This window comes from Dendropsophus ebraccatus, chromosome 2 (genome assembly GCF_027789765.1).
Source record: "Dendropsophus ebraccatus isolate aDenEbr1 chromosome 2, aDenEbr1.pat, whole genome shotgun sequence".
Classification (NCBI taxonomy): Eukaryota; Metazoa; Chordata; class Amphibia; order Anura; family Hylidae; genus Dendropsophus; species Dendropsophus ebraccatus.
This window is the reverse complement of record NC_091455.1, coordinates 95236552-95258546: the sequence shown is the minus strand read 5'-3', so window position 1 is coordinate 95258546 and position 21995 is coordinate 95236552. Positions and strand designations below refer to the sequence as shown.

At 45.5% G+C, this 21995-nt stretch overlaps 1 protein-coding gene across 7 annotated transcripts in view; it reads left to right on the top strand.

The window, feature by feature from the left end:
• SYCP2L (synaptonemal complex protein 2 like) overlaps positions 1 to 21995 on the top strand; it is a 209361-nt gene that overhangs the window by 183480 nt on the left and 3886 nt on the right. For all 7 annotated transcript variants that reach the window (XM_069958020.1, XM_069958018.1, XM_069958016.1 and 4 more), the window contains 3 exons: positions 19322 to 19416; positions 20712 to 20811; positions 21731 to 21789. In XM_069958020.1, the coding sequence (XP_069814121.1) occupies positions 19322 to 19416; positions 20712 to 20811; positions 21731 to 21789 (254 nt within the window). The remainder of the gene's footprint in view (positions 1 to 19321; positions 19417 to 20711; positions 20812 to 21730; positions 21790 to 21995) is intronic.

Genomic DNA, 21995 nt, shown 5'->3' with positions numbered 1-21995 from the left:
TTTCAGGTATGTGTGTACATATAGTTTATATGTTTTCTTGTAGGCACCAAAGACATCCTGTACTAGGACCAGAGAATGTCCTGTGTGTGACAGAAAGCCCAGCAGTCACAATTAAACATTATGTAGCTCCTGTCGCAATAGAATCCTGGAGGAAGAAACACCATCCTTCATGAAAGACATTAGGGAACTTATTAGAGGGGAAATTAAATCATCCCTTCCCTCGCAGACCCTAGTCCCCGTGGAAACGGGAGAATTCTCCAGGTCTGACCCTATACCCGGCCCCAGTACTGAAGTGGATGAGGAGGATCCCGTGTCAGAGACAGAGGACTTTGGTGAAGTAGTTGAAGTCGATAATGAATCTCACCATTCTGAACCTTCTGTTTCTAACGTAAAGGAGGTTGATCCACTAGTTAGTGCAGTTAGACGCACTATGGAGTTAGAGGACAGTCCTGTGTCCAAGACCGTACAAGACCGAATGTTTCAGGGTCTTACCCCAAAGAAGAAAAAGGCATTCCCGATTCATCATACTATTAAGGACCTGATTAATCAAGAGTGGAATAACCCAGACAGAAACTTTTGTGCCAAGAGCAATGAAACACAGAATATCCCTTCAATGAGGAGGAGACAGCTGTTTGGGATAGAGCCCCTAAAGTTGACACACCTTTAGTGAAAATTTCTAAGAGAGGGGTCCTACCTTTTGAAGACTCTGCTACTCTAAAAGATCCTATGGACAAAAGAGCAGAAGTTTTACCTCAAAAAAGGTTAGGAAGCAGCTACTGCCTCTTTTAAGCCTCTCGTTGCGGCCACATCTGTAGCTAGGTCTATGGACATTTGGATTGATGAACTGACCACTAAAATTAAGGAGGATGCCCCTAAGGAAGAGTTATTGGCTGCTATCCCCACTGTCAGGCAGCTAAGTTCTTTTTTTTTTTTTTTCTCTCAATTTTATTAATTTTTCCAAGCATTTCACATAAAAAGAAAAAAAAAAAACAGCAGTGTAGACCACACCCCTTAGGGCGGAACAGTGTTATTGAGAGAAGGAACTCATTGAAACCACAACAACAGAAACATCTTATATGTATGGATATAAAGAGGCACTTTACACCTCACAACTCCCTATGGGGGAGTTCGTGCCTGGGGGACAGAGCGCCCGGGGCATACAGCTGCTCTGGCGGGGGCCCCAAAAGGGAACCACTAGAGGAGACCACTAGGATAGAGAGTGAAGGTGAGGAAGAGAAAGCAGAACGAATAAGAGGGTAGGGAGGGGGGGAGGGGGACAGGCAGGGCCGCTCCTCACTGAGCCAGCAGGGTCCTGTACTCATCCGTCTCGGTGAATTGGTCCCAGTAGAACCACGTCTGAAAAAACTTTGCGTTGTGTCCGTGCAACTGGGCCGTAAGGTCTTCCAGGTGTTTGAGATCCTCAACTTTTTGGATCCACATTGCTATACTGGGAGGATCAGGACGGCGCCAGAGGGCCGGGATACAGGCTCGTGCAGCATTAATCAGGTGTCAGAGGACAGAACGGCGGTAGGACTTGAGAGGGATATCCGCAATATGCAGGAGAAAAAGCGCCGGGGAAAAGGGGAGCTGGCGGTCTGTGAAAGTAGAGGAAATACGCCACACCTCCCTCCAGAAAGGTGCCAGTACGGGACAACTCCAGAAGGTGTGTAAGAGAGTGCCTTCCTCGCCGCAGTTTCTCCAGCACAGTGGAGGAATATCCGGTGGAGTCGAGTGGGAACCCGATACCACCGGGAGAGTAGTTTGTAACCTGCCTCTTGGAGGCGCAAAGAGATGGAACTGGAGTGGGTACCGGGAAGGACCCTGTCAGCCTGAGCCGCCGATAGGGAAATATCTAAGTCTTCCTCCCATTCAGTGAGAAAGGGGGGTGGCGGTTGTTCCGGTGGGGAGCCCAACAGAGTGTATAGGAGAGAGAGGGAGTTTCTGAGTGAGCCAGAGCCCAAGCAGAGGGTTTCGAAGTACGTGGAGGGGCGAGCAAAACCAGAAGGGTTCGGTAGCGAACAGAGGAAATGGTGGAGTTGCAGGGCCCTCCAGAACCCCAGGGGAGCCGGGTCAGAAAGGTCCCTAAGGTCAGTAAGGGATTGCCACGCCGAGCCATGAAGGAAAGCGGAGGCTCGGAAGGCGCCAGCTCGCTACCAGGTTCGGAAGACCGGGTTCTCCAAGCTAATCGGAAAGGCAGGGTTGCCCAAGATAGGAAACGGGGGGAGGGGCCAGGAAGCCAGTGGAAAGGTGCTTATGGCACATCTTCAGTGTGGGAACGATAGTGGGATGAGAGCCGGCAAAGCGCGTGGAGGCTGGGATCCACGGGGCTGCCAACAGTGGGATTGGGCAGCTAAGTTCTTATCAGAAGCCTCAGCATATACCTTGAAGCTAAACGCCAAATTTTCTGACGTACAGTTTGGCTCAAGGACTGGAAAGGAGATATTACATCTAAGGCAAAGTTATGTGCCGTACCCTGTGAGGGTGAATTTCTTTTTGGGTCCACCCTTGATGTGGTCCTTGAGAAGGCTTCTGATAGGAAGAAAGGGTTTCCAGTTGTACCCCAACCTCCCAAAAGTAATTATAGGGGCAGAGGTAGGGGTGGTCAGAGGGGAGACTCTTTAGGTAGAAGGGAATGGAGGACCTCTACAAAAAATAAAGGTCTTTTGTTTAACACTACTGATTCTGCCAAAAAGCCTAATCCCCAATGACGCCAGGCCCCGGTGGGTGGTCGCCTTACACTATATAGTCAGGAGTGGGATAAGATGTGTGCCAGCACAAATGTATTAACCCCTTGCCTCTAAAGCCTGTTTTGGCCTTAATGACCAGGCTCATTTTTCAAAATCTGACCTGTCTCACTTTATGCGCTTATAGCTCAGTGATGCTTTAACGTATGCTAGCGATTCTGAGATTGTTTTTTCGTCACATATGGCACTTTATATTAGTAGCAAAATTTGGTCACTACTTTGTGTATTTTTTGTGAAAAACATCAAAATATCAAGAAAAATTTGAAAATTTAGCATTTTATGAACTTCTGAAATTCTCTGCTTCTAAAAAAGGAAGTCATAGCACATAAATTAGTTACTAAATCACATTACCAATATGTCCTCTTTATTCTGGCATAATTTGGGAAACATATTTTACTTTTTTAGGGTGTTACGGGGCTTAGAAATTTATGAGCAAATTATCACATTTTGTGAAAATTTCCAAAACTGATTTTTTTTAGGGACCAGTTCTTTTTTTAAATGGATTTAGAAGGCTTGTATACTGAAAACCCCCATAAGTGACCCCATTTTGGAAACTAGACACCTTAAAGAATTAATCTAGGGGTATAATGAGCATTTTAACCCTACAGGGGCTGGAGGAAAGTATTTACAATTAGGCCGTAAAAAAATCGAAAATTTAAATTTTCAAATAATATATACGTTTAGATTAAAGTTTCTCATTTTCAAAAGGAACATGAGAAAAAAAGCATGCCAAAATTTGTAACGCAGGTTCTCCTGAATACAACGGTACCCCATATGTGGGCGTAAACCACTGTATGGGCACACAGCCGGGCACAGAAGTAAAGGAGCGCCAATTAGCTTTTTTAATGCAGATTTTGCTGAAGAAGTTTCTGAGCGCCAGGTGCATTTGCAGAGCCCCTGTAGTGTCCGCAGAATAGAATCCCCCCCAAAAGTCACCCCATTTTCGAAAGTACACCCCTCAAAGAAATCTTGGGGTAGGATGAGCATTTTGACCCCACAGGTATTAGAGGAAAGTATTCAAAATTAGACAGTAAAAATGAAAAACACAAATTTTTCCAATAATATGTTTGTTTAGTTTGAAATTTCTCAATTTCACGAGGAACAAGAGAAAAAAAGTACCCCAAAATTTGTAAAGAAGGTTCTCCTGAATACAACGGTACCCCATATGTGGGTGTAAACCACTCTATGGGCACACAGCAGGGCTCAGAAGGAAGGGAGCGCCAATTAGCTTTTTCAATGCAGATTTTGCTGAAGAAGTTTCTGAGCGCCAGGTGCATTTGCAGCGCCCCTGTAGTGTCCGCAGAAGAGAAACCCCCCAAAAGTCACCCCATTTTGGAAAGTACACCCCTCAAAGAATTCATCTTGGGGTGTGGTGACCATTTTGACCCCACAGGTATTAGAGGAAAGTATTTAAAATTAGATAGTAAAAATGAAAAACTTGAATTTTTCCTATAATATGTTTGTTTAGTTTGAAATTTCTCAATTTCACGAGGAACAAGAGAAAAAAAGTACCCCCAAATTTGTAAAGAAGGTTCTCCTGAATACAACGGTACCCCATATGTGGGCATAAACCACTGCATGGCCACACAGGAGGGCTCAGAAAGAAGGGAGCGCCAATTAGCATTTTCAGTTCAGATTTTGCTGAAGAAATTTCTGAGCGCCAGGTGCGTTTGCAGCGCCCCTGTAGTGTCCGCAGAAGAGAACCCCCCCAAAAGTCCCCCCATTTTGGAAAGTACACCCCTCAAAGAATTCATCTTGGGGTGTGGTGACCATTTTGACCCCAAAGGTATTAGAGGAAAGTATTCAAAATAAGACAGTAAAATTGAAAAACTAGAATTTTTCCAATAATATGTTCGTTTAGTTTGAAATTTCTCAATTTCACTAGGAACAGGGGAGAGGCTGCATGCCCAAATCTGTAACGCAGGTTCCCCTGAGTAGAACGGTACCCCATATGTGGGCATAAACCACTGTATGGGCACACAGCCGGGCTCAGAAGGGAAGGAGCGCCAATTAGCATTTTCAGTGCAGATTTTTCCGAAGAAGTTTCTGAGCGCCAGGTGCGTTTGCAGAGCCCCTGTAGTGTCAGAAGAATAGAACCCCAGCAAAAGTCACCCCATTTAGGAAAGTACACCCCTGAAAGAATTCATCTTGGGGTGCAGTGAGCGGTTTGACCCCACAGGTATTAGAGGAAAGTATTCAAAATAAGACAGTAAAAATGAAAAACTCGAATTTTTCCAATAATATGTTCGTTTAGTTTAAAATTTCTTAATTTCACGAGGAACAGGAGAGAAAACGTACCCCAAAATCTGTAACGCAGCTTCTTCTGAGTAAAACGGTACCCCATATGTGGGCATAAACCACTGTATGGGCACACAGCAGGGCTCAGAAGGAAGGGAGCGCCAATTTGCTGGAGCAAAACCGCAGCTAGTAATAGTTATTAGAATAGCGCAGTTACTAAAATACAATAAAAAATTAGATTACAGGTAATGTGGGGTGGTCACGGGCAACCTGGGGTGGTCACGGGCAACCTGGGGTGGTCACGGGCAACCTGGGGTGGTCACGGGCAACCTGGGGTGGTTATGGGCAACCTGGGGTGGTTACAGAGAATCTGGGGTGGTTACAGGCAACATGGGGTGGTTACGGGCAACGCGGGGTGGTTACGGGCAATGTGGGGTGGTAACGGGCAACGTGGGGTGGTTACGGATAAACTGAAGTGCTTATAGGTAATCTGGGATGGATACCTGTAATCTGGCGTGGTTACGGGCAATCTGGAGAGGGTCACTGGCAATTTGGGGTGGTTAGAGGCAACGTGCGGTGGTTATAGGCAACGTGCGGTGGTCAGGGGCAACGTGCGGTGGTCAGGGGCAACCTGCGGTGGTCAGGGGCAACCTGCGGTGGTCAGGGGCAACCTGCGGTGGTCAGGGGCAACCTGCAGTGGTCAGGGGCAACGTGCGGTGATTAGAGGCAACGTGCGGTGGTTAGAGGCAACCTGCGGTGGTCAGGGGCAACGTGCGGTGGTCAGGGGCAACGTGCGGTGGTCAGGGGCAACGTGCGGTGGTTAGAGGCAACGTGCGGTGGTTAGAGGCAACGTGCGGTGGTTAAGGGCACTGTGCGGTGGTTAGAGGCAACGTGCGGTGGTTAGAGGCAACCTGCGGTGGTCAGGGGCAACGTGCGGTGGTCAGGGGCAACGTGCGGTGGTCAGGGGCAACGTGCGGTGGTCAGGGGCAACGTGCGGTGGTCAGAGGCAACGTGCGGTGGTCAGAGGCAACGTGCGGTGATTAGAGGCAACGTGCGGTGGTCAGAGGCAATGTGCGGTGGTCAGAGGCAACGTGCGGTGGTTAGAGGCAACGTGCGGTGGTTAGAGGCAACGTGCGGTGGTTAGAGGCAACGTGCGGTGGTCAGAGGCAGCGTGCGGTGGTCAGAGGCAACGTGCGGTGGTCAGAGGCAACGTGCGGTGGTCAGAGGCAACGTGCGGTGGTCAGAGGCAACGTGCGGTGGTTAGAGGCAACGTGCGGTGGTTAGAGGCAACGTGCGGTGGTTAGAGGCAACGTGCGGTGGTCAGAGGCAGCGTGTGGTGGTCAGAGGCAGCGTGCGGTGGTCAGAGGCAGCGTGCGGTGGTCAATGGCAACGTGCGGTGGTCAGAGGCAGCATGCTGTGGTCAGGGGCAACGTGCTGTGGTCAGAGGCAACGTGCGGTGGTCAGCGGCAGCGTGCGGTAGTTACGGGCAATCTGGAGGGGGTCACTGGCAATTTGGGGTGGTTACGGTCAAGATGTGGTGGTTATGGGCAACGTGCGGTGGTTACATGTAATCTGGCGTGTTTACGGGCAACCTGCGGCGGTTACGGGCAAACTGGGGTGGATACGGGCAACCTGCGGTGGTTACGGGCAAACTGGGGCGGATATGGGCAACCTGCGGTGGTTACGGGTAATCTGGGAGTAAAACGCAATTATTACTATAATAAAAAGTGTGTTTTATTTTGTTTGTATGTTTTTCACTTTTTCACATTTACACTTTTTCACTTGTACTTTTTTCACTTTCATTTTCACTGTATTACTATGATTACTGTGATATTTTCTATCTCAGTAATCATAGTTTAGTGACAGAGACCAAATTGGTCTCTGTCACTTTAAATTTTCAGAGCTAACTGCTTCTGACGCGCATGCGCACATCAGAAGCAGTCAGGACGTCGAGGAGGACGGAGCTCCAGGATCCGGTAACGTATGTGGGGAAGGGGGGGTGACTGGGGGACGGGGGTGACTGGGGGGGTGGGGGGCGACTTGGGGGGGGGGCACGGTGACACTTTTTATCCCCTGTCACCAATGATTTATGGTGACAGGGGATAAAAAGTGCCGGGCAGCACTGGGAACAGGCGATCGGCGGTATATAGTATATACCGCCGATCGCCTGTTCCGGGACCCCACAGGGGGGTCCCCGATCACTGCCCCATGCTCTCCGCTACCTCCGGTGGCGGAGAGCATGGGGTTTTCATTCATTTTTTATTTCCATCGCTGCGAACAAACATCGTTTATTCGCAGCGATGGGGGCGGCCATCTTGGATTTGATGGCCGCCCGGGGAGGGGGGGGGGGGGTAGTGATCGGCCACAAGGGGGCTGATCTGAGGTCTGATTAATACTTATTTCATCTCCCCCCACCGTGGATTCACGGTGGGGGGAGATGAAATGCAGCGGCGGCGCCGGTACTGGTGGATCGCCGCGATAACGGTAATAGCGGCGATCCGCCAGTACCGGAGGGGACAGGGAACTGCCGGGGGAGGATCTGTAGTGGCGGCGGGAGGAGGCAACATGCAACAGCCCCCTCCCGCCGCCCGATCGCCTCCCAATGCAAACATATCCCCATAGACGCTGCGGTCGCATTGACCGCGGCGTCTATGGGGTTAACTGCCCGGGGGGAGCGCGGCTCCCCTCCGAGCAGAGGCAGCGGGAGGAGGCTATGTGACATAGCCTCCTCCCGCTGCCCGATCTCGCCTCGGGACAGCGGGGGGAGGCAGGGAACACATGACGTTTGGGAAACGTCATGTTGCGGGAACTACCTGCTTTACATGACGTTTCCCAAACGTCATTTTGCGGCAAGGGGTTAAATACAATAAAGCATGGTTTGAAAATTTCTTTTGTGTCCCCTCCAGGCACTAGTTTTCTCACCACTCAATTCTGGGACCCCGAGCGTCAACAGGCCATGGAACTTGAGGTGCAATCTCTCTTGGATAAGCAGGTATTGGTCGCTGTACCGGCGGAAGAGAGGGGAGAAGGTTTTTACTCCACTCTTTTCCTGGTCAGGAAGCCGAAAGGTACTTTTCGTACCATAATTAATTTAAAACTTCTCAACAAATTCCTTACCTATGAAAAATTCAGAATGGAATCTATATCCTCAGCCATTCTGAATCTTTCTAGAGATTGCTCCATGGTTACCCTTGACCTCAGGGATGCGTACTATCACATCCCAGTACACCCAGAACACCAGAGATTCCTTAGGGTTGCGGTTTGGTTCAAGGGTTCTTTCCTCCACCTGCAATTCAGGGCCATGCCTTTTGGTATCTTCCAGGCTCCCAGAATCTTTACAAAGGTTATGGCAGAAGTAATGGCCCATGTAAGGGAACAGGATATTATCATTGTTCCATACTTAGATGATTTTCTCCTGGTCGCTGATTCTCCTGAGATTCTACAGTCTCAAGTCGCACAGGTGGAACTCATCTTTAAGAAACTAGGATGGGAAATAAATGAGGATAAATCAGTTAAAATTCCTTCTTACACCTGCCACTTCCTAGGTATTTTCCTAGATTCTCTGGTTCAGAGATGTTTCTTACCTCCTAGTAAAGTTACTGACTAGAATAGAACACCTCATGTATAGTCAGAGCACTACACTTAGAGAGGCCATGTCAGTTCAAGGACTTATGACCTCCTGCATCCCCGCTGTTCCCTGGACCCAGTATCATTCCAGAACACTGCAGACACAGATCCTCTCTTAGTGGGATAGATCTACAGACTCCTTAGACTCTCTATGTGTTCTCTCTCCACAGACAGTACGTTCCTTAAATTGGTGGACCCAGAGAGAAAATCTGGAAATGGGGGTTCCCTGGGTACGCTCAGACGAAGTCATCCTAACTACCGATGCCAATCCTCGGGGCTGGGGAGCTCACACAACAGACCTCATACTCCAGGGGTTATGGAAGCCAGAGGAAGCTGCCTTGTCTCAGAATGTCAGAGAGCTAAGAGCAGTCTTCATGTCTTTATCCCAGGCCGTACCCCTCCTAAAAGACAGACACGTAAAGATCCAGACAGACAACTCGGTAGTAGCGTACATAAATCACCAAGGGGGCACAAGATCCAGAGAGCTAATGAGAGTCACTCACTTCAGACTGGTAGAACCCCATCTTTCCTCCCTCACAGCACTACATCTAAAAGAGTCAGAAAACATCAAAGCAGATAACCTAAGCAGACACCAACTAAACCAGGGGCAGTGGAGTGTCAGCAGAGGTGTTTCAACAGATCTGTGCCAGATGGGGTCATCCAGTAGTAGATCTCTTCGCTTCCAAAGCTAACAGGAAGGTAGAAAGGTTCTTCTCCCTGAGCCCATTAGACAGCCCGATAGGGATAGATGTGCTGGCTCATCCTTGGAACCAGGAACTCCTGTATGCCTTCCCTCCGTTCAGGATGATCCCCAGAGTTCTCAGGAAGGTCAGGCAGGACAAAGCTCTGGTAATCATGATAGCGCCATTCTGGCCCAGGAGGGTGTGGTTCACTTGGTTGAGGGTCATGTCCATTACCGATCCCTGGGTACTGCCAGAGACTCCGGATCTACTCAGTCAGGGTCTGATTTACCATCCGGAAGTCAAGAACCTCCACCTGACAGCATGGTTATTGATAGGCAGATCCTCATAGATAGAGGACTTTCAGAACAGGTCATCACCACCCTCCTGGCTAGTAAGAAGAGAGTTACATCAGAGATATACCTTAGAACTTGGAGAGCATTTTGTAGGTTTGTTAACAAACCCATTAATGTGTTGTTTCCACCAGACATCCCAGTAGTGCTAGATTTCCTACAAGAAGGTCTAAATAATAGGTTAAGTCCTAGTACTATTAGGGTCCAGATTTCGTCTCTCAGCTCTCTTTGACTTTAGACTGGCGGAACATCCCTAGGTTAGGAGGTTCATGAGGGTGGCAGATAGAATCTTCCCTTCCATTAAGCCTAAACTCCCACCATGGGATTTGAATCTAGTTCTCTCTCGGTTAACAGAACCTCCATTTGAACCCTTATCAGATCTCTCCATTAAGACCCTTTCTCAAAAATTAGCCTTCTAGCTATTACCTCTGCCAAGAGGGTAGAATATCAGCCTTTTCTATTCAACAACCCTATATGTCCATCAGAGAAGATAGGGTGATACTATCCCCAGACCCAGCCTTCCTTCCTAAAGTTGTTTCTAATTTCCACAGATCCCAGGAAGTGGTTCTCCCCTCATTCTGTCCCAATCCATCCAATGAGGGGGGAGTCTCTGTTTCACTGTTTAGATGTCAGGAGATGTCTTATCCATTATCTACAAAACACAGAACAGTGGAGGCTTTCCAATACTGTTTTAATACTCTTTCAGGGAAATAATAGAGGGAAGGTTGCATCCGCCCAGGTGATAACTAAGTAGATTAAGAACGCCATCTCTTCTGCCTATCTAGCCGCAGGTATCAAAGTCCCGTCAGGGTTCGGGGCTCACTCTACCCGATCAGTAGCCTCATCCTGGGCGGAGAGAGCCTCTGTATCTATTGAGCAAATATGCAGAGCCGCTACATGGAGCTCCCCCCATACCTTTTTTTAAGCACTATAGGCTCCAGTTATCCTCTCAAGAAGACTTAAAGCGCAACTATAATTTCAGTAGCCAAAAAATTAAATTCCTCAAATAAAAAGCCCACGTGTTACCTGTTAAAAAGAGCCCTAAACTGCGTTGATAGTGTGTACGCTCGCTGAGATACCCCCAGTTGTTTGGCTCAGAAGAATAAATGAATTTTTCTCCTGGCTGAGACAAAGTGGGCGTGGCCTATCCCTCATCTCCCTGGCTGCGTCCCTCTATCCACTGACCAGCACCTTAGCAGATGTATCACACATAGCAGGATCAGATACAGCCCCAGCATACAGTATCAGGCTATGTTCACACTACTTATATTTGAGGCTGTATGTTTGAAGCTATATAGCAACCAAAACAAGGAGTGGATTGAAAACACAGAAAGGCTCTGTTCACATAATGTTGTAATTAAGTGGATGGCCGTCATTTAATGGCAAATATGTGCTGTTATTTTAAAACAACGGCTGTTGTATTGAAATAATGGAAGTTATATACCGTTATATGGCGGCCATCCACTCAGTTTCAACATTATGTGAACAGAGCCTTTCTGTGTTTTCAATCCACTCCTGGTTTTGGTTGCTATGAGGACATGACATGAGGACCAAATACAGCCTCAAATATACATAGTGTGAACCCAGCCTCACAATGTAAGATTAGATACAGAGCTCCAGCAGATGGTATCACACACAGTGGGATTAGATACAGTCATCTGCTCTCATTACACTGTAGGATAATGTCAGCCATGGAGGTGGGGGCACCTGCTGCAGACATCTGATAGGGAATGTTATATGTACTATGGAAGGACTACAGCTGTGTTGTGCTGGGACTTGTAGTCCTCCCCTCAGTGACTCACCCACTCTCCCTCATGCAGTACATTGGAGTCATGGCTGGGATGTCCCTCCTTGTTAAAGCACTGGGTATTTGTCCCTCCATCCAGCTCTTCCCCTGCGCTGCTCCTCACACACAACACCCTGAGCTCTGCTTAGTCACCTCTGTGAGGGGAGGGGGGAGAATGTGCTGCTAGGAGGTGGGGAGGAGGGTTTGTTTATGTGTGTGTGTGTCAGGGCTGTTATCTGATCCTCCTGTCACAGTCTGTACACTCAGGACGGATCTTCAGGGAGGGGGCGTGTCCAGCAGGAATGCAGAAATAAGTTAGAGCCAGACACAGCTGTAAGGGCATAATCAGCCTTATGTATTTAAAAAACTGTTCATTTTAGGTTATTAAGGTATATTGCAAAAAGTCTTATCATGACCTAAGCTAACTAAAACTAAATGGTCAAAATATTTTATAGTTGCGCTTTAATCTTTGGGAGAAGGGTTTTTGCAGGCAGTGGTCCCACCCTAGGTGTAATTCCTATTCTAGTATCCATGGGTGCCGTCATAGGGCGAGAGGGAAAACATAAATTACTAACTGGTAATTGCTTTTCCTCGAAGCCCATGACAGCACCCGCCTAATACCCCCCCCTAATATTGGATGTATTGGTCTTACACTGTTAGTGACACCTTGTATTGATATAGTCATATAAGAAATATTATATGATATTAGGTTAGTAGAATTGTTTTTCTACTAATCTAATTGTAGATATGCTTCTAAGATTCCTTGATGAGGAACTGGCGATGAAGGGGCGGTCTCTTCTTTTATGCATCCAGTGAACTGTTTCCTGTCCAGAGGAGCGGGAGGTGGACCTCTCCATGGGTGCCGTCATGGGCTTCGAGGAAAAGCAATTACCGGTTAGTAATTTGTTTTCTTTTATGCTGTAAAACAAAGCTGAACATACCAGAAATCCAGGTCCAGTCTCCTGAAGGCAGATTTTCTGACTTGTGCTGGTTGTAAAACACAGACTAAACACAGGAATTCAGAGTCACGGCTCAATATGTCCAACAATCACATGACTGCCTTCTCTGTGAGCGCTCAGATGGCCTGGGATACATGGGACTTCATGTTTTTTGACTCTTTTTCTAAAAAAAAAACAGGTATATGTATATGTATATTGCAAACATGCTTTATATCACATCTACAGTTTATTTAGATTCTAAAAGTTATAACGACAGTGACACTTTATGCAAGACTGCAAAAGTTAGTCTAAACATTTGTAATGCTACAGTAAATATCATCTTTGTGCAATAATCAGCCAAAGTGCTAGACTGCACTAGACCAGCAATACATATTTCCTTTGTACACCACAAGCACAGATGAAAAAACACTCCCAAAGCACACCATTGACACTGCAGCAACAGATGACACTGAGATATGATGGGTAATAACCAAAAAATGTACTAAGCATTTTGGCTTCAGAGTGCTTTAGAGCCTTTGCTTGAGATACGAAACACGTTGCTTTTAAATATATTTTCTCACTCGTATCATTGGGGGACACAGTGGGGTATAGGCTGGTGTCACTAGGAAGCGACACTAAGCAAAGAAAAAAGTGTTGGCCCCTCCCACCAGGCTATACCCCGCCTGCAGGCACTGAGCTAATCAGTTTTAGCTTAGTGTCGGTAGGAGGCAGACACTCCTGCAGTTACTGCAGGTTTCTGCTTTTTATTATTTTTGTTTGTTATTTTACTTTTTCTCCCTTTTTAGGTGAGTAACATAGAAAAACATGTCTCCCTGTATCCCCAACGAGCAGCAGAGCGCTGCCAGCACCCTTAGCTCCAAGAAGACAAGTGGTAACATGAGTCCGGAGCGGGCTCCTCTGTCCCACTAGCCCAAGGGTCACCCAGACTGCTGGAAAAGCTCCCCCCATACCAGCAAACCCCTCCTGGTGACTGGAACGCTGAAGGGGTGACCCTGCTGGTCTTACCGGGGAGCTGAAGAGAAGAGGAGCAAGAGGGTGAGTATATGGCACTAGGTGAGTATTTCCCCTCTCCCATTCCCTGGGGTCCCTTCCTCTTTTCTCCAAGCCCCACCACATCCCCACCTTTCCGCCATGTCAGGCCTTACCCTCCTCGTTATTCCCCTAAGAGAAATTTTACCAAGGGGGGACCCCTGTACAGTGCAGTTGCAGGCAGGGACAGGTGGACATCCCCACCTTTCCGCCATGTCAGGCCTTACCCTCCTCGTTATTCCCCCTAAGAGAAATTTTACCAAGGGAGGACCCCTGTACAGTGCAGGTGGACATAATTGTATCCCTCCACCTCTTCTGTACCTGGTGGGCGCCCTGCTCTCCCTGCAGCGTGTCACCACCGGTGGCGCCCTCTGAATTCCCTAATCTCCCCCAACCCCCCCTTTCTATCCCGGGTTATTGGTATGTCCAGGAGCATCATCGAAAGCTGACGAGGATTGGGCTTTGCCTCATGCAGCTTCCTCCTCTTTGTGGATGGTCCTATTGTCTTCTGCACTATGAGTTCAGACCTAAAATGCGGACATCTGCTAGTTCTTCTTCAGCCACAGGGTTATCTTGTATGCCAGGCCTTATGGCCTGTCCCTATGGATGCCATCTATCCCCTGGTCCTCCGACAATTGAGCTGCTCCCTTCCAGGAGCAGCCGTGGTTTTTCATGGGAAGGTTCTCGCTCAAGGTGACTTGTAAACAGTTTTTTCATTTTCTTTACCCCAGTGGAAGTTAGCCTGCTTGCAGTGGACCTGTTCACGCCATTACATTTTGAGGGGTTTCTTAACCCATGTGCATCCAGTGCACATTCAGGGAATCTTTCAGGTCAGACACCTTTTTGTTTTTTGAAGATTCCAGTCTCTAGACAGTGCAAATATTGCTCTGTTATTTCCTGGAGTGATACTTACAGATGTACCTTCTTTCCTGGTGTCGGTTTGGCTTCTGTAGCCACAGGCGTCAAGGTTGTTTCCACTGGAAGCTCACCTACTTCGATCCAATAGTATCCTCTCTTGGAGTACTAGGGCACTGTTGTTGGGAGCCCTGATTTTCTTTTAGCTTTGCTTTTTTTCACACACCGGTGTCAGCCCCTATTTGATCCTCTCTGCTAGAGGTGAATCATCTCATTTTGAAGCGAACATCTGCAGTGGAACCCCCTCTTCGGATTTTTTTTCTATCCTAACAGAATAAGTTGGTGTTGGTAATGCCTGTCTGCCCTATTTCAGAAAACATCAGGCCCTGCATCTCAATGCGCTTGCCTTTTCAGTGCTTCTCCCACCCCTCAGTGCTACTTGTTCTATAAGGTCACTGTCTGTGGGTCAGGCCTTTCTCTGCTGCATATCAACTTCGGCTTACCTGAGCAATGACATTGGGAGGCCTATACCAGGATGTTGTCATCTAGACCACTCCTGTGTTTAATTCTGGCTCTTATGTCACCCCTGGTTCCTCTGGCAGATGTTTTTTCTGGCCAATAGTATTTGCCGTCCTGTCACCATGATGGCCATCTTTGTATTTTCCATTCTGCTCATCTGTTTTTCAAATGATTCATCTCTCCTGCTAAGTCCAGTGCCCAGGTCTTTTGGTCTACAGCAGGGCTTTTCTTCATGGACGATCCTTAGTTTCCCTGGACTCTCCAGGGATTGCTCATATCTGCCTTATTAACCTGCCTGGCAGCACCACCTCAGTTGCCTGCCTAGACTCATGGTGTTCCATCACCCAGTCAGAACTATGCAAGTTGATAAACAGTTTACGCTTTCGTCTCTATACTGATGAGTAGTAGAGTTCTCTGGGATAACCAATTTCCTCCACTGGAATCATTGGTCTTGGACATGTCTGTCACCGTCTAGTTTGTCTACTAGTCATCTATTAGGCCCTCGATTGTTACCTGGTTTCTACCAGACCCTCATTCACCCTCAGTGTTCTCCTTCCCTCCTTATTTGTCTCTGGTACGTTGACACAGTGTTTCACGCACTCCTGGTGACTTCCTCCTGCTCCTGGCAGGTGTGACCTGCCGCTTTGTCGTTTTTTCATCCGGCCATGTTCCCTACGACCCCAGACTAGGTCTGGGTCAGGCCTTTCTCTCTGGCTTTCTGGATCATAGCTCCCTTTGTTGCTTGTCTTCTTTTCTTCAGTGGTGGTACTTTTCTACTGCCGTTTTCATCTTGTTCCTGTCCAGTCATGTCCTTCCCATCTCGGGAATGATACAAGCGAGAAAATGGGATTTTGTGAGTGCTCACCGTAAAATCCTTTTCTTGTCGAAGTTCATTGGGAGACACAGCTCCCACCCAGTATTTTTGTTTACTTTTTTTCTGTGCCTTCAAGATTTCATGGTTCTGCTGGATGGTTCCCTACCTCTTCAGCTAGGGTCCATCAGCAGTTCTGTTTCTGGACTTATCTTATATCTTCTGTTGACTTCTCCTGGCTGCTCCTACTGCTTGTGTACAAACTGATTAGCTCAGTGCCTGCTGGTGGGAGAGGCCAACACTTTTTTCTTTGCTTAGTGTCTCCTCCTAGTGGCACCAGCCTATACCCACTGTGTCTATGCCCCCGATGAACTTTGACGATAAAAGGATTTTACAGTGAGTACTCACAAAATCCCATTTTTGATTATTGCCCATTGCACCCTGGTGTCATTTGTTTCCGTAGCTGCACTGGTCCAACTTATGTGGGTTTTATATATTCACTTGGGGTGTATAGAGGAAATACTTATCTCTGCTCTTTTCCAGTTCAGTTCTTTGGCTGATGTCCTGTTACACCTCAGCGGGTGGTCCTCTGGTGAGCTGCAGTGAAAACACTGTCTTAAGGGAAACTATCAGCAGGTTAAACTAATCCAACCTGCTTTCAGCCCCTTATTGCACAGGAGAAGCAGAGGAGGAAGGTATTCGTCTTACCTTCCTCCTCAGCGCTGTTCCGTTGCAGTTAGGCTTTTGCTCCACATTGTGCTAAGACAGGGCCACTGAGGAACCCATTAGGATTACTGCCCACCCCATAGCGTTGATCCGCGCCTGCCCCTTTCTAGTGATAATGAACAGAGCGACCGGCTGATGGCGAGCTGTGGGGCAGGCAGTGCTTCTAACGGTTGCCCCAGCACTCCTAACGGTCTTACCAGACCAAGGAGCACAAGACTGTCTGCAGTGGAACGGCGCTGAGGAGGGGAAGGTAAGGTTCCATTTTGGCATCTCCTGTGCAATATGGACTTATCAGCAGGTTAGATTCGTCTAACCTGCTGATAGTTCCCCTTTAATCCTACCATAGAATTGTGTCTGTATCCTTGCACAACTTTACAAGGTGAGTGTGTGTACATCACTAACCCTGGTACCTTTTGGAATAGTGCTCTAGAAGGCGCCTCTCTCCATTTGTCTTTAGAGATAATGCAAATGAATTCAGTCTGATCTTTCACACAAATTGTGCTCATCTGATAGCAAGAGTGTCCATAAGAAAATATCCAATTTGTAGGGGAAGTATTAACTCCCTATGCCAGTGTTTTTGGCGTCAACGGGGCCTGGCCTAAGCATACACAAAATTTGAAACAGTTTATGCCAGAGACTTGTTGCTGAAATCTCAGCCAGCTTGGTGCTGGTACAGATTTTAAAGAGAAGCTCAGCGTGTGGGCACTGAAAAGCCAGGTTTATTAAGAGGCTTGTGTATCTTTATCTGGTGAATGATTCCATTGTGTTTTTACTGAAGAACTGAGGGGGAGATTTATCAAACCGGTATAAAGTATAATTGTCTCAGTTGCCCCTAGCAACCAATCAGATTCCACCTTTCATTCCTTACAAATTCTTTGAAAAATGAAAGGTGGAATCTGATTGGTTGCTAGGGGCAACTGACAATTCTACTTTACATCAGTTTGATAAATCTCCCCCAAAGTGTTTTATTTAATTACTCCCATCGTCTTTTTGCTTTATTTTACCCCTTGAAAATGTGTAAAAGATTTCAGCGACTAGGGATCTTTCTATAGTTGCAGTTTACTACCTTTGAGACTTGGTGCTTCTCTAGTGAAAGACACCACGACAATACAGAAAGTAGGGATGGGGCATTGTTTATCTCAGTCTGCTCCTGTTTGCTGATACAGCCACTAGCTCAGCTCAGTTCCAGGCTACAGGATATCTAAAGCTACAAACTGTACTGTATTCAAGTAGCTTTTTGCATAGTTGCATTTATCCTCACTAATGTAGGTGCTGTTATCTGTGTATTACTTAAATCAGAAGTCCAGCGAAAATATTTATGAAAGTATTGTATTGCCCCCAAAATTATACAAATGACCAATATACACTTATGGTACAGACTATAAACAAGGAACAGCTCATAAAGGAAAGACTGAGATTTCTCCTATTTTCAAAGCCATTCCTGGCTTTGGCTTCAAAAATCTGTCAGATAAATCTCTCTGTGTAAACTCTCCCTTACTATTGGTCAATACAATACTTTCATAAAAATTTTCACTGGACTTGTTTAAAAGGCTTGTTTGCAAAAATGACTCCTTTGTGTTTTGGACAGACTGCAGTTGGTCTTTTGGATTGTTTTGGAGTATAATGGTTCACAACAATTAGAGCCACTGTAAAGCATTGTAACATATACACTATTGTGTGGGCTCTAACCATAGGGCATTTGGAAAGTTAGTACAGGATAGAGCAGTGCTGGCAGGGGGTCAAGCCCACTGGAAAACAAATAACAGAGAGAGGGCACTGGAAGGTGGGAGGGTATAGCTGGAAAAGTAACAACATAACAGCAGCAATCTCCAGTCCTGGGGACAGAATAAACATTAAGCAAGTTAGATCTAGGCATTTTCTTTCAATTGTTTGTATAAAACTTGGGTATACAGTATACCTTACATTGTGGTTCCTGATTTTTTCTGTTGGTCCCACATTCCTTTATTTTTGGTGCTGAATATGCAAATTATTGATCACATGATTGTAGAGTGTTTCAGGTTCATACCCCAGGTGTCAGTTGCATTAGTTGCCAGGCAAAGGAGCGGAAGCATATAGAAAAAAAGTGTCACTGTCGTTATAACTTTTAAAATCTAAACCAGTAGATGTGATATAAAACAAGTTTGCAATTTATATTCATTTTTTTTTTGTTTGTTTGTTTGTTTTTATGGAGAACATGGCACTTCATGTTTCCTGAAAAACAGGAAACAGTCAGAAAACAGGAAGTGTTGTGTATCTCAGGCCATCTGAGCACTCACAGAGAGAAGACAGTCATGTGGTTGTCAGACACATTGAGCCGTGACTCTGTACTGGCCGGAATTCCTGTGTTTAGTCAGTTTTTTTTTACAACCAGCACAAGTCAGAAAATCTGCCTTCTGGAGACTGGACCTGGATTTCTGGTAAGTTCAGCTTTGTTTTACAGCATGATAGCAACAAAAAGTAATAAAAGCTGTTTACAACTTGCCTTATATCACATCTACTGTTGATTTAGATTTTGAAAGGTATAACAACAGTGACACTTTATTTGAAAAAAAATGTGTGTGTGTGTGTGTGTATATATATATATATATATATATATATATATATATATATATATATATATATACACACACACACATACATACATACATACATACATACATACATACATACATACGGTATGGTCAAAGTGGATCTCATTTATTGGCAGATGGCAGACAATATATATCTTGGGGGCAGGTGGTGTTCTACTATGGCTCATGTCATTATATCACTGGCTAAGGTATGAAAAGAGTACCTTGCTTAGCACTAGTGGTAACTTACGTGAGCTTTAAGGAATGGAAATGACTACATGTTTACAGCGCTATAGCGTAATGGCTTCACTAAAGATACAAATAATCATGACATTCTTTAAAGAGCATTGAGTTAAAAGATGTGTGATCAATTTTAAACAGTTGTGATCAAATTTGTTGACTTTTTTTTCCCCCTTGCTTTCAGGCTAGGTATAAAAAGATGGAAGTTCGGGCTCAGGAAGTGCTAAAAGACTCTCATCTACATCTTACTAATTTAATGACTCAGATACAACAGAGCAAGTTAGTAATTTAATGGGAGAGAAGAATTTCAGTTACACTGTAAAGAGTTGCTTAAAGAGAAATTGATACCTCATTTGCACACACAAAATGACAGCCAGCTTTATACAGCTTACTACACATACTTTAGCATGTTACCTTTAGTTATGCTGCCTATTCATTTACTGTAGTTCTGATTAGATCCTTTCCCTGTCTGGTCACAGAGGCATGGCTGTAACACTGATGATGCCCATGCTGTGCATAAGAAGTCTCAGCTTCCCTTTTAAAGAGATCTATTCCATTAGTGTATTTTCTTCTCTGTAATTCTGTGGGAATGGAGCTATTTTTACACTTGTTAGGTGCCCTACATTTGCTGTATGTCAGCACACCGGCAGAATGGTTTGCCAATAAATTCTAGCGCATACTTGAGCCATTCCCATTCGTTTCAAAGGAGCAAATGTAATCTACTAGTGACTTTTTGGTCCATGTTAAAGCATATAGTGGAATTTTAGGGAGACTCAAACGCAGGTAGGTGCACTGTGGAATCCAGCAAAATTAGACTACATTCTGTCTGTTGAAATTAGTGGGTGTCCCTTGGGTGCTCCAGTATGTCTTGGCATAGCATTCTGTAGCTGTGCGGACATATACAGTGACTGTAGGGCACATATAGTCATTGCATGTTTCTTAGGTGTCCTGGGCAAAGCAGTTACCTTAGTAGCTCCTTTTTAAGGGGTTGACCACTGTTATAGTAAAATTGATTTGTGTGTAATATATAAGTGAGTGTATTCACATTACTTCCTGACGGCAGCTCCCTATGTACCTAATAGAAATAAAATCAGACTCCCCTCCTCCAGATTGTGCTATCTTGCTCTGTGGTGTCCATAAGTTGGCTGACATGGAGGAACATGTGACCGTGCCCCTCCCCCCAGTGCCCACCACTGAGCCTGTATATGTCTATGGAGGACACTTGGGGGAGGGGCATGGTGACATGCTCCTCCATGTTGGCCATCTTATGGACAGCCTCCCCACAGAGCAGGGCAGCACAACCTGGAAGAGAGGTACACGGAGTTGCTGTCAGGAAGTAATGTGAATACACTCATTTATACTACACACAAAACAATTTTACTATAAAGTGGCCAACCCCTTTAATGAACAGATAAGTATGTGCTACATGGCCAAAAAATTCACTTGAATGGGAGCCAGGGGGAGATTGCCAAGGGTTTTAACTTCATGAACATTTATTATATTAATGTCTACAGTGTATATTACCAGTTAATAATAACAACTTATGTATTTACTTTTTTTCCCTTTATCTCTAGTTTCCAGAAATTAGATCATTTTCGCACAGTAGTAGCAAAAGAATTATGTAGTCTAGATGCGGAGACTCGGGCTTTAAAAGAGCTAGAGGAAGAGACCTTGGTAAGCACTACCTTTACATACAACAACCAAGTCTATAAAGGTGTTACAGGTGTATTCTCAACATCCAAAGGTACCCAATCCAACTGCTGGGACCCCCCACCGATAACTAAAATATAGGGACATTTTACCCTAAATTAATGGAGTGCACCACACATACATAGCCAGTGCTCTCTTCACTCACTATGGAGTTTCCAAACATTGTTGAGTGCTGATATACTTTCCCTTAGCTCTAAACCATGTGTGGATGCTTTTCTGCCAGAAACTTACTTATAGTACATGGATTAAAGGACTGAGGATATTTAAATTTTTATTCAGAGCTTTACCTTGACAGAAACATATTTACTTGCCAAATGTTGTAGGTGTTGCTTCTTTCTTGTCATCCGTCCAATGTTCATAAGCTCCTGTTTACTTAGTGGAGTACTAAATTTCTTTGTGTTCTGTAGCAGGGATGTCCTGTTTATATATTTATCATAGATTTGTTTCCTGTGTGTTTGTCAACCTATAAAAAAGACTCCATATCACTCCAAGTCATTTTCCTATAGTCTTATATCCCATTGTCCTTAAATTGGTGACCGTTGTATCAGACTGCCACCTTCTAGGCCACTTTCTCACAGCAGTACTTCTGACAGTATTTTACATCAGTGTTTGTAAGTGAAAACTAGGAGTGGGGTCTAGATGATGGAAAAGGTGCAAATTTTGCCAGTGTAGCTTTTCTCAGATTACATTCCACTTCTACAGATGCTAATGTAAAATAATGACCAAAATACTGTTATGTTTAAGTGGCAGCGTTAGTTCGATGTACTACATGCCAACTACAATTTTATTTTGTAATGCTGCATTATTTAAAATAGTAGACCATTGAATTGTTTCACACTCCAGTCTCAGTTTTTTGTTGTTTTTTTTCATTCTTTTTAAAAAGAATTTTTGGGAAGCACAGACTGTAAAAATTAATGAATTCTGCACCAATCAACGGCAAAGGTAATTTATTGTGTTAATAAGACACTTACTAGATAGGTCACTTCTGCTTTAAAGTGTGTCACCAACTTTATGCATAATTTCTTTTTTTATTGTTCAAAAATCTGTGCATATTAGCATTAGATAGACATAGCACTTGCAGAAGCAGCGTGTTAGTAGTGCTTCCGTTAGTAGGACAGGCATTTACTGTCCTTGATTCACGGAGCAAG